Here is a 12,774-nt window from a genome sequence, read left to right as displayed (position 1 = left end):
GAGATGGAGAGATGTTCATACAGCGATATTAACAAGATAAAGACACCCTTAAACTACACGCACAATGAAAGGAGCATTTCAAACATGTGATTTCAGAAGGAGCTTCCTAAACTGCTACTGGGTATCAGTGTTTCCCACAGCACGATACAATATTCTAGAACATGTTCCCTGTCAGAGCAGACCCACCACCAGCGGTGTCCATGTCCGAGTCGGACACGTGTGTGATGGAGAAGCGAGTGACGCTGGAGGGAGACACGGTGAAGCGAGAGTAATGCGCCTGTTTGGGCTCCGCAGCCTTGGTGGTGGGGGGCAAGCTGAGCTTGGATGCAAGGGAATCTGAGTCGGCCATCTTGGATGTGGGCAGAGGCAGCAATGGGAAGTCATCCTCCCATTCGTACCCTGCACCTGTGAGGATGGGCAGAGGACCAGAGGGGTAAAGGAGATGTGTGAGGCTTCTTGATGTAGAGTATGTTCATACACTTTGCCGTGGACGTTGGAGATTCTACTTACTCTCCTCAGAGATGTTACCATCCGAGGAGTCGTCAGAAGTGTGGCTGGCTCTCTCCGGGGGGGAAGACCTGCCCTGTGAAGCCGACACCCTGGATTCCCCCACAGGGGGGAATCCATGCTCTGCCAGCTCCTTGGTAGGGCTCTCCTGGGAGAGGGGAAACAGCGTTATAATTGGATCATGAAACATATGAAGAACCGTAACAATGTGACCAATCTTCACCCACCTGGTCGAACAGGTAGACCGTGACGTCATCAAAGAAGGACACAACCTTCCTCTTGCGCTCCAGGTCGTCGCAGAGCGTGTCCGTCAGCAGGGCGGGCATCTTGAGGAGGCTGCGCAGGTTGTGGGCGTCGCTGCAGTCGCTCACCACGATGGGCACCGGGTGGAACTCCTCCTCCTCGCTCTCCTCGCCGGCGCTCTGCTCCTGGACCCTGTACACACGCAGCTCCTCGTCCGACTCCTCGCTGTCGTCCGTGTCGCCGTCCTCCTCATCCGCCTCCTCGCCCCCGTCGGCCGTCTGACGAGCCTCGAGGCCTTCCCCCGGGGGGAGGCGAGGGGGAGAGGAGGAGGAGAGAGGGGGAAGAGAGGTGGGGGTGGGGGGTGAGCCATGCGTGGCCAGTGTGTCGTGGTCTGCTTCTCTGAGCACGGTCTCTGAGCTGTCACTCGGTATCTCGTAAGAGCTGATTACGCTGCCGTCTTTGTCCTCCAGCATGTCAGGTACTAAGGCTTCATCGGGGTCCTCCATTTCGGCTTGTTCTCCCTCCTCTCCCTCCTCCGTCTCCTGTCCATCCTTCTGTTCTGTAGAGCTGTTTAAGAGGGTGCAGCGGTCTCCACTGAGAGCTCCCAGTGCTTCCTCCATGGCCCCCACCACCTCGGCTGCCCAGTCCCCCAGAGAAGAGCTCTCCTCCTGGGAAGGCCATTCTTCCAAGCCGGCCTCGCCCATGGAAATGGAGCACTCAGGCCCTTCCTCCTCTCCGGGAAGCTCCAATCCCAGCCCAAGCCCTTCATCTTGGGCACACTCTTCCATCAGACATCCCTCGCTCTCCAAAGGGGAGGAGGAGAGATAGGAGTTGACTTGAGATGAGTCGGGGAAAGGGCCGTCACTGTCAAAGAGCTCTGCCCTTTTAAGGGACCCGCTTTTCATCTCCGGGTCGCTGTATTGGTTCTCCTCCAGACGGGCTTCTCTCTCCTCCATCTTCTCTTCCTCCTCGATCAGCCTCTCCTCTCTCCTGTCCTCCTCACCTCCCTTATCCTCTTCTTCTTTTGAAAGCAGTCCATCTCCTTCGTCCCTGGACAGTCTCTCGTTCTCATAGTCAGAGAAGTAGGCGGAGTCTCTGTAAGGGTTTTTGTCACTAAGTGACACTAACGCCTGGTCCCCAGTCTGAGGGTCTGTCTCCGCCACCTCCTCCCCCAGGGTTGGCTCACCGTCACTGGGCACCACCTCCGCCTCACCCTCCTGGACGTCTTCCTCCTCCTCCATGACACTGATGTCCAGGGGAGGCTTTGTCAGAGTGTCCCTGTGCTCGTGGGGCTCTTTGGGGACAAACTCCGGGCTCTCGTTGTTCTCAGTGTCGTAGCCGCTATCCACCGCCTTGGGCGAGCTGGAGGGGCGTGAGGATGCGGGGCTGAGCCCTTCGCAGGAGCCTGCCCCCGAAGGCAGGTCCATGGAGTCCATGGAATCGGGGGTCCCCCCCTGCTTCTGCAGGGGCTTCAAGGCCACCGGCGAGGAGATCAGGTCGCCGGCCTCGTCTGCGAAGATCCCTGAGGTGACGTCGGTGATGTCATCGGTGATGTCATCGTCGTCGTCGTCGTCGCTGCAGTCGAGGACATCCACCAGGCTGACGCTGGAGCCGTCCACACCGCTATCCACCGTCTGACTCAGCTCCCAGTCAGGCTCGGCCGTGGCCAATGGGACGGTCGTGTTGGCCGGAGAAGGAGGGGCTACGTTCGTCACAGCCTCCTCCTCCACTGTGGGTTCCTCCATGATCGGGTCTCCTTCGATAACGTGTCCTTTCTGCTCTGCGCTGGAGGTGTCATCTGGAGTCACGTCCACGTACTTCTCTGGGAGGTCAAACAGAGGATCGTCCTTCCTGGTCAGGGTTTGTTTGGACACAATCGGCCCCCCCGGAGCTGGAGAAAGATTCACACCCTCGTCGTTGCTCGGTATCTCGACGATCTTATCCGCGGTGTAGTCGTCATGGTTGTAGTTGCGGACCACGAGCCCCGTGAGCGGGTCGACAAAGTGTGAGTGGCAGCACTCGCCTGGCAGCGTGACCTTGCCCTCCCCCTCGCCCTCGTGGCACAGGTAGATGTAGGCGCTGCAGTCGACGGCAGGCACCAGAGGGTGGTGTTTACCCAGGCCTAAGCTGCTGGAGTCTTTTGTGGAGGCCTCCAGGTAGTGCAGTGGTTTGGGGGCAGAGTGGAAAGCCAAGCTGTGCTCAGGCCAGGAGTCCTCGATGTCCGTGGAGGGCATGGTGTAGTGGAAGTCCGCGTAGCTGTCCTGCCGGCAGCTGGCACGCCGGCGTGGCAGACCCAGACCGCCGCCGCCGCCGTGCCCCGAGCGTTTGGAGGGCCAGGTGTTGCAGTTGTGCCTCTCTACGAAGATGTCTTCCTCATCCTCGTCCTCCGAGTCGCTGTCCTTGTGGCCGATGAAGATGGCGGCCTCTTTGTCCATGTTGATGCTGACCGAGTGGGCGTGGCCAGGCATGGTCTTCCTCAGAGAGCCCATCATGTCGTAGTAGCCCCCTGTCACGTTCTTCCCGATGACTCCCCCTCCGCTAGTCTCCAGGTAGGGGTCCCCGTAGCCCTGCTGAGGGCTGGTGCCTCCAGAGGGGGATATCCCAAGGGGGTTCTCCAGCTCCCCCAGGGCCTGCCGCAGGCTCCGGGACCCCCAGCTCTCCTGGAGCACCTCCGAGGGCTCCCCCCCCATCAGGTAGTGCTGGTCCAGGCCCAGAGCGGGAGAGTGTTCATAGTAGTATCCTCCATCGCGGTCCTTATAGGACACGTAGTGACCCGACTCCCAGGGTCTAAGGGGGCTGCCGTCCGACACGTGCCCCAGGAGGGGCTCCATGGTCAGGGAGATGGCCGGGCTGGCATCGGAGTCATACCCCCCTGTCTTATGGAGGTCGGCCGCCCAATAGGAGTCCAGCTTGGCCAGCGGGGGGCAGGCCATGCATTCCCCCGAGTCGGCACTGCCGGTCAGGAAGCTCCCGCTGCTGCCCTGGTAGTCCGGGCTGTAGGAGCACATGGTGTAGTCCAGGTCGATGTTACAGTCCACCGGCTCCTCGATGCGGATGTAGTACTCGCTGCCCACCGAGGGACTGTGGGCACTCAGCACAGGCACCACCCCGGGAGGGTGCAGCTGTTTGGGCTCGTAGTAGGAGGGCGAGACCCCCAGGGAGAGCCCCTCCATGGGGCAGCCCCCCACCATGCCCCCCGGGGGGTAGTACATGTCCTGGCAGTGGGGGTTGCCCTGGCCCAGGGTCCCGCTGGAGGCGGCGTGGAAGGGAGGCTCAGCTCGGGCCTGCTCCCACTTGTACTCAAAGTTGAGCCCGTGGCTCGTCTCCGTCACCGTGAGGATGTCGTCGCCCTGGTAACCGTCCCCCGCGGAGAAGTGCTCCAGCAGGGGGTAGGAGGAGGAGGAGGAGGAGGGATGGTGGAGGCCGCTGTGGCCGGCCCCGGGGCGGAGAGAGTTCCAGCGCCTCTCAAAGTCCTCCTCGGCCTCGCTGGCCCCCTTGGCACACAGGTAGCTGAGGAGCAGGTGGACTTCCTCTGCGTTGGGCCTCTGGTCGGGAGGCAGCCAGCAGAACTGCATCACCTCATACCTAGACACACACACACACACACACACACACACACACACACACAAGGTTTAGAACAAGCCACAACTGCATTTGCATTTTTATTAGACTGCATGGCGGGAACAAGCATCGTGTCCCACTGAGAGAGCTTTAATTACATCTTGATGTGATGAGTTGGGATCCATGTGGATTTCCACATCCCCAAATCAGGCTCTATTCAAACGTGGGCTTGTCTTTGTCTGGTCTGGCTATGAGGGATGAGGATGATGGGGGATGATGGGGGATTACGGAGTGCGTGCGTGCGACTCACCAACGCTCAGCCAAGGGCACTGTGAGCAGGGGCTTGGGCAGTCGCAGCTGCTGCTCCCTCAAGGCGTAGGTCAGGACCTGTCTGTCAGAGTAGTGTCCGTACGGCTGGTTCCCCAGCTCAAACAGCTCCCAGATCGTCACCCCCAGAGACCTGCGGCACACATGCACCAGCACACACGTGCACGAGCACACACGTGCACCAGCACACACGTGCACCAGCACACACGTGCACCAGCACACACAGACAGAGATCCAGATCAGCTAGTGCGCTCAGGTGGGTCCATCTGAAGGTAAAAGCTCAGCTGCGTGCGGGGCTGTTTTCCTCACCAGATGTTGCTCTGCATGGTCTGGTCTGCCACCAGCAGGTTCCCGTGGACCTCGTCTATCAGCTCTGGGGCCACCCAACGCAGGGGCACATACATCTGATCTGACGTCACGTAGTAGTCATCCTGCGGGGAGAGGGAGGGAGGGAGGGAGGGAGGGAGAGAGAGAGGGGTGGAGGGAGGGAGGGAGGGAGAGAGGGAGAGAGGGAGGGAGGGAGGGAGGGAGGGAGGGAGGGAGGGAGGGAGGGAGGGAGGGAGAGAGAGAGAGAGAGAGAGGGAGGGAGGGAGGGAGGGAGGGAGGGAGGGAGGGAGGGAGGGAGGGAGGGAGGGAGGGAGGGAGGGAGAGAGAGAGAGAGAGAGAGAGAGGGAGGAGGGAGGGAGGGAGGGAGGGAGGGAGAGAGAGAGAGAGAGAGAGAGAGAGAGAGAGAGGGAGGGAGGGAGGGAGGGAGGGAGGGAGGGAGAGAGAGAGAGAGAGAGAGAGAGAGAGAGAGAGAGGGAGGGAGGGAGGGAGGGAAGAGAGGGAGAGAGGGAGGGAGGGAGGGATGACAGAAGTTCAGTAAAGTTCAGTTTGACTGTGTGCGGTGTTGGAGGCGTGACCGTAGGCGAAGGAGGCGGGGTCTACCTTGTACTTGCTGTGGGACAGGCCATAATCTCCAATCTTCACCGTGACATCAGCAGCAAGGAGACAGTTCCTCAGGGCCAGGTCACTATGCACACACAGGACCAACAGATTTGTGGCTTTAAAAAGTGTGTAATGAAACCTACGCCCGGTTTTCAAACAGATCGTCTTCCGAGTAAAATCTGCTAATACTTCAGACAAGGATCAGGATGATCTACGGGGGTGAGGAGGAGTGGTCACCGCCAGCAACAAAATCACTGATGCTGGAGTATATAAGGGCCACTCAGACAGCACCAGGATATTGTTACAGGAAGTAACTAGCAGGAAGCAGGTACTGCCAATCGTGGCTGCAACATGGCAGGGCTCAGAGGCCAACCATTCCAGGGCCTCAGGCAACCGTCTTAGGAAATATTGGACATTTGACTTAGGAAATGAGAAAGAGAGAGAGACAAGAGTGAGAATGAAAGAGATAAGAGAGAGGGGGAGAGAAGAGGGAGTGAGTGTGAGAGAGAGAGACAAAAAGAAAGCGACGTTTGGCCTCACCCGTGGACAAAGTTGTGTTTGTGCAGGTGCAGGAGGCCTGAGGCCACGTCGCAGGCCATCCTCTGCAGGAGCAGGGCTCCGGGGGTCAGGGTGTCTGCAGCTCTGCAGCTGCGGAGGTAACCTTTCACATCCCCCTGCACACACCCCCCAGACAGCACAAACTCAGGACAACACTGGCCTGACACAAAACGGCCAGACTGCTTTCTGCTCCAGGACCAGATCACACATTAGATTCTGTGGCACGTATACCGAAGCTAGGTCCGAATCGGAGGTGAAATGTCTCGAACTGCGAAGACAACGCAAGCCTGCCCGTGATGCGAGAGACTACTGCAGGTCGCGATTGTTTCGCTACTTTTTGTCCACCGGGGGGCAGTGTTGTCTATTTCAGTGCTAGACCTCTGAGGTTTGGCTGAGTCACCAGGGCTAAGAGGGGAGAGAGAGAGGAGAGAGAGAGGAGATCTCACCAGGGGACATAACTCCATCACCAGCAGGTAGGGCGTGACCTCGGTACACTGCGCCAGGCACCGCATGAGGGCAGGGTGCTGGAGGGTACTGGAGATGTACAGGGGGGGGGGGGGGAGTTGGGAGAGGAGGGTGCAGAGGGAAGGGTGTGGAAGAGGGGAGCAGGGGGCAGAGGGAGGATGAAAACAATGAGAGAAAGAAAAGTGAGTTTGACTACGCCCCCAAACCACGTGCAATCACATCACGACTACACCGAGAACATTTGGCTCTTCATTATTTATGATATATCTTTAAATTATACATGTCACATGAATAATACATGGATGCTTAGTTGCTTTGACTGAATAAAGGACAGTTTTAGATTATACATTTATGAATTTATGAGCACAAGGAGAGACATAGAGAGAGACATTGAGAGAAAGGAGAGAGAAATGGGGGTTGGGGGGAGGACTAAAGAAAGAGATAAACAATAGAGACTGAGTGAGAATAACAATTTAAAAGCAGTCAGAAAGAGTCTACTTGTGTGTGTGTGTGTGTGTGTGTGTGTTTGTGTTTGTGTGTGTGTGTGTTTTCACCGGTATGCCTGGGCCTCCTCTAGGAAGTGCATCTGGTCTTGGACGCTGGCGCTGGGCCTTGAGCTCCTTCACCACAACCTGGGGAGGAGCTTATCTCCGTGTCAACCTCCCCCAGAAGAACCTGCAACAGGCCCACAAAGACACAGGTGGGCATGGGGGAGCCACACACACACACACACACACACACACACACCGGCGCAGAACCACACCAGGGGCACAGGGAATGGTTTGGCACACATAGACACACACCGTGACAAATACAAAGTGTACACACACACACACACACACACACATATTGAGGAGAGGATGGAGGGCAGGCAGACAGGGAACAGGGAGATCCACAGGGAAACAATAAGAAACACAGACATGCCAGGACCCAGGAGATACAACACAGGACATTGCACACACACACACACACACATACAGATGGACATACCCAGTCAACGTACACAAGGGTGGAACAGTGTGTGTGCAAGAGTGTATGGGTGGGAGGGAACGGAGAGAGAGAACAGACAGGGAGAGAATGAGAGAATGACAAGAAAACGTTATCGAGATGTTAGGAAGTACAGGACATCCACTGCGTATGGTTTGCAGAGCAGGAAGGTGTGATTTTCCCCGAGTCTACTTACTCTCTGAGCAGCACTCAGCACAAGCAGACTTCAAAGGCCGAGGGATCAACACCTCCCACTGCAGGTAATGTACCGTGTCGGCCATTTTAACAACCACTTTAAACACGTCTTGGGATCACAGCGCGGGCCCCACACGCAGAGCCCCGACGCCTGAGCGTTTCATCCACCGCCCAGGGTCGCTCGGAGGCACAGTGACATGACACAGCACAGCTACTGAGGATCCCCGCCAAGCAGAAACCACAGGCTTACCTTCCCGAACCAGCCGTGGCCGATCTCTTTCAGGTACAGGAGGCTGTGTCGACCCAGGTCTGAGGACCTCAGGAGCTGGACTGGGGGAGACAAGACACCAAACAGTTGAGTACAGTCTCTCACACCAGTCTGGTGTGGACAGCAGAGTCTGTGATTCCAAAGAGAACCTCGACTGTCATATCCTAACAAGCACTCCCCCTTAAGTGTTCGAAACCATCCATATCCTCCCAGAGTTTACCATCAGAGGTCCAAGCATCTTCTGAAGGAGGTTCAGTCCACTCCAGGTTGACACAGTCTAACATGCCAGTAGATGTTTCCCAGTGCCATGACGCCGACCCACACAGGCTCAGGGTGCTCTTCTGTCAGAAGCAGACTCCTGCACCTCTCTCTTTGTCTCTCTCTCTTTCTTCTCTGTCTATTTCTCTTTCTGTCTCTCTTCTCCCTGTCTATCTCTCTTCTCTGTCTGTCTCCTCTCTCTGTGTCTCTCTTCTCTCTGTGTCTCTTTCTATGTGTCTCTCTCTGTGTCTCTCTCTCTGTCTCTCTCTCTCTCTGTCTCTCTCTCTCTTTCTGACTCAGTAGTTGTCTCTCTGTGCTGTCTGGCTGCACGGACACCATCGACTTCCAAACTCCGAACCCAACTAAACCAGGAGTGACGGCAACATTCACCCCTCTGTCCTTCCCTCACCCCCCCCCCCTCCTCGACCCTGGCATTCCCATTCTAGGGAGTAAAGGCAGACAGATGGAGCTTTGTGGCATTGTCACCAACCCCCACCCACCACACTCCTCTGGAATGGCACACACTGGCCTTCCCTGTGTGTCGGCCATCTTGGACGCCCCTGTAATGTCCCAGAGGCCAGCGATGGCGTGGGTCTGCTCACACAGAGGCTGTGCCCTGGGGAGAATCGCTCCCATTGTCCGTCCGGCAGGACTGCATGGTACGAACGTGGAGCGCCATAAACACTGGAGCTACTATCCGGTGACGCCTCATGACACAGTAGTGGATCTGGACAGTGGTGATAACCCAACAACAGGAACAATGACTCCTCCAGTCTGATTGGGCCTTCTCTAACCCTCGGGAATGTCTAGGAGAGGACACAGAGACCCCTCGCTGGACGTCTAGGAGCTCTGGTCGAGGAAGAAGAGAGGGAGGCCAGAGACTACCTGACAGGACATCTTTAGACAGGCGAGGATTGTAAATCACTCAGTGCTGCAGTGAATTAGACGGCGTAGCAATCATCAACATTTCTCGTCTGCACCATCTACGCTGGGCTGTTATTGGCCAGTCATCAGGTGGGCGTAACCCAATCCAGACATTAAGGAAGGCCTTGGAGCCAGGGGGGCATGTAGATAATGTATACAGGCCTGCAGTGTGCCTTTATACTAAGTGCTTGTATGTGTGATTGTGTAGCTGGTATGAACTCTTTAAGTGTATGTGCAGATGTGTGCATGCCTGTGTGTGTGTGTGTTATGAGTGGTGTGGTGTTATGAATGGGTGTGCGCATACATTTACATTTAGTCATTTAGCAGACGCTCTTATCCAGAGCGACTTACAGTAAGTACAGGGACATTCCCCCCGAGGCAAGCAGGGTGAAGTGCCTTGCCCAAGGACACAGCGTCAATTTACACGGCCGGGAATCGAACTGGCAACCTTCAGATTACTAGCCCGATTCCCTAACCGCTCAGCCCACCTGACTCCAGTTCTGTTCCCCCTGCATCCCCTCCCAGCAGTGTGAGGGTGGGTCTGGCGCTGGACAGATCTGACATCATCGCACTGTGGAGCCTATTCCTCTCTCCCGCTCATCCGCAAAACAGGGAGTCAGGTGGCTGCGCGGTTAGGGAATCGGGCTAGTAATCAGAAGGTTGCCGGTTCGATTCCCCGCCGTTGTCCTTGGGCAAGGCACTTCACCCTACTTGCCTCAGGGGGAATGTCCCTGTACTTACTGTAAGTCGCTCTGGATAAGAGCGTCTGCTAAATGACTAAATGAAAATGTAATGTAAAAATACCCCGCTAACCACCATATGGAAAGGTGCTACAGGTATACTATATGAGTCATGTAGCTATGTTGCGTTCAATGTATGTTGTTTCTGTGTGTTTGTGTGAGGCTTTGTACAGACTGTGGCAACAGACTTCCTTGGAAAAGGAAAATAAAGTATGTATTTCTCTCTCTGTCTTTATCACTCTATCAACAACCCCACTGATCGCCCCATGCTGAGCCAAGCTCTTTGAAGTACTTTCACATCCACTTCCTAAGGGAGTGACCTGTCAGGCAGATTGGCCCAGTGATGACCTGTGTGACTGTGTATAAAACAGATCATTAGTCTCAGGTCACAAGTTTATCAGGCTGGATCTGCCCGCATCTGCCCTGAACACACCGACACACAACGCTGGCCTTTGTCAAGGCAAGCCAGTCAGCGAAGCAGAGAGCAAGAAAGGGAGGGAGAGTGAAAGAAGGATATTCTCACTGGGGCTTGGCCCTCTCACATTACTCACATACCAAGGAGCAGAAGTGTAGGCTGGACTGGCCAGCATTATGCAACAGGCAGATGTTTGTGGGGAGGGAGAGAGAGGGAGAGAAAGAGGGGGAGAGAGAGGGGGAGAGGGGAGGGGTGAGAGAGGGGGGGAGAGAGGGGGAGAAAGAGGGAGAGAGAGGGGGGAGAGAGATGGGGAGAGAGGGAGAGGGAGGGAGGGGGAGAGAGAGGGGGGAGAGAGTTTGAGAGAGGGGGAGAGAGAGGGGGAGAGAGGGGGAGAAAGAGGGGGGAGAGAGGGGGGGAGAGAGGGGGAGAGGACAGGTTGAGAGAGGGGGAGAGAGAGGGGGGAGAGAGGGGGGAGAGAGAGGGGAGAAGGCAGAGGGACAGAGAGATGAAGTGAGAGCGAAAGTGAGGGAGAGCTCATTTCGAGGCACTGGGCCGTCCAGTGGGGGCCAGTCCGGGGCAGTGTGGACTGTGGGTTAGGTGGGGGCCCGTCAGAGGCCAAACCCAGGGCGTTGGTCTCCAGCACTGGGGAGACATTTCCTGCTACGGCCAGATTCACGCTGGCTTGGCCCCATTGCTACACTACCATTATTTCAGGAGAAAAAAAAAATCTGGGGAAAAGGAAGAATGGCAGACAAAAGACATAACAAAAGCTGTGAGATCTAACGTCAAATCATCCTTTGTTCCTGCCTTTTATGTCTGCCGGATACTTTTCACCTCTCTTTTACCTCTCGTCTACCATCTAATCAAGTCTTCATTTCCAGGAAAGCTGGGTTCCTCTCCTATAAGGATCTGAAGTATACTGTTTTGTGCTCTGTTTAAGAGACCCAGTTGATGAGAAACTGGCACCAGCTCCACATGCATGGGGAGGGACAATTTGGACAATAACTGCTGAGATCAAGTCTATTTATTTAGTTTATAAATTCCTGGATTTATTTTGTCAGTTTTTAGTGGAAGTCAACACTTTTTGAACAGTTGTTTTTCGATGAATCCCTTTGTGACAAAATGTATTTTTGATGAGTTGCCTAGATGAGTGGTGCTCAGGGACCCGATTGGGAGCTGAATGGATGGTCAGCCTACCTGAACGTCGTGGTTGCTGGGCAACGGGCAGTGACCACCTCTGTGAGGGGCAGGACGTAGACCTCGGGCACCCCCTGGGAAGCGGGCGACAGCAGGCGGGACATGTCCACCTGGGTCTCCTCGCCGTCAGCATTCTCAAACTCCTGCACAGGACAGCACAGGACAGCACAGTTCAAAGGTCAACACCAAAGTTCAACACACACGTTCACACACACACCCTGCGCAAACACTAGGTCAGTCGTTCAGGGTCACCCCCCCACGTAGCCTCCCCCCCCACACACCACGTAAGCCCCACGCTAGACTCTTCCAAGCACTAGTGTTTCCTGCTGTGCAGCCAGCAGCAGATCCAGTCGTTTGATGTCGCTTGTCTCCTGGCTTTGACGAGCAGGGGAGATCAATATTGTACAGCGGCACTGAGGGAGGAAGTGAGGTACTCAGCAAGCAGACTGAAGGAGGAAGTGATGTACTCAGCAAGCAGACTGAGGGAGGAAGTGAGGTACTCAGCAAGCAGACTGAGGGAGGAAGTGAGGTACTCAGCAAGCAGACTGAGGGAGGAAGTGATGTACTCAGCAAGCAGACTGAGGGAGGAAGTGAGGTACTCAGCAAGCAGACTGAGGGAGGAAGTGAGGTACTCAGCAAGCAGACTGAGGGAGGAAGTGAGGTACTCAGCAAGCAGACTGAGGGAGGAAGTGAGGTACTCAGCAAGCAGACTGAGGGAGGAAGTGAGGTACTCAGCAAGCAGGACTGAGGGAGGAAGTGAGGTACTCAGCAAGCAGACTGAGGGAGGAAGTGAGGTACTCAGCAAGCAGATCATGTCCTCCAGACACTCATCCTCTGGGGCTCCAGACTAAGGTTGTGGGAGAAATCAGGAGAGAAGCTTCCAGAGAGATCTCAGTAGTAGTTTGAGTACATCGCGACATGTTAAAGAAGGGGTCATGACTGGAGGGGGGAGTCTGAAGAGAGAGAGGGGATTGGCAGGATATGGGGACCGGATATCAGCGTTAAGACCCTCCGTCAGAATCAGGCTCCGAACGACGGAAAACTGTGACCCTTTCATATCCGAGCAAACACACTCCCCCACACTCATCCTGTCCCAAACACACACACACACACACTCCTCTCTCCAGGTCCTTCACACGGCCCTCAGGCCGTCAAACATGTGTTTCCACTCTGCAGATCAGCGAAAGGCCAGCCGCGCAGAC

General features: G+C 55.9%; 1 protein-coding gene across 1 annotated transcript in view; it reads right to left on the bottom strand.

The window, feature by feature from the left end:
- aatkb (apoptosis-associated tyrosine kinase b) overlaps nucleotides 1-12,774 on the bottom strand; it is a 34,235-nt gene that overhangs the window by 2,129 nt on the left and 19,332 nt on the right. Inside the window, 14 exon segments of the mRNA XM_067244333.1 lie at nucleotides 187-405; nucleotides 511-655; nucleotides 735-4,335; nucleotides 4,622-4,771; nucleotides 4,948-5,069; nucleotides 5,566-5,650; nucleotides 6,106-6,239; nucleotides 6,570-6,657; nucleotides 7,143-7,195; nucleotides 7,197-7,223; nucleotides 7,225-7,263; nucleotides 8,021-8,100; nucleotides 11,573-11,606; nucleotides 11,608-11,715. Of these exon segments, the coding sequence (XP_067100434.1) occupies nucleotides 187-405; nucleotides 511-655; nucleotides 735-4,335; nucleotides 4,622-4,771; nucleotides 4,948-5,069; nucleotides 5,566-5,650; nucleotides 6,106-6,239; nucleotides 6,570-6,657; nucleotides 7,143-7,195; nucleotides 7,197-7,223; nucleotides 7,225-7,263; nucleotides 8,021-8,100; nucleotides 11,573-11,606; nucleotides 11,608-11,715 (4,885 nt within the window).

This window comes from Osmerus mordax, chromosome 10 (assembly GCF_038355195.1).
Source record: "Osmerus mordax isolate fOsmMor3 chromosome 10, fOsmMor3.pri, whole genome shotgun sequence".
In the NCBI taxonomy this organism is placed as follows: domain Eukaryota; kingdom Metazoa; phylum Chordata; class Actinopteri; order Osmeriformes; family Osmeridae; genus Osmerus; species Osmerus mordax.
Note: the sequence above shows the minus strand (reverse complement) of the source record. Positions and strands in the feature narration are given on the sequence as shown.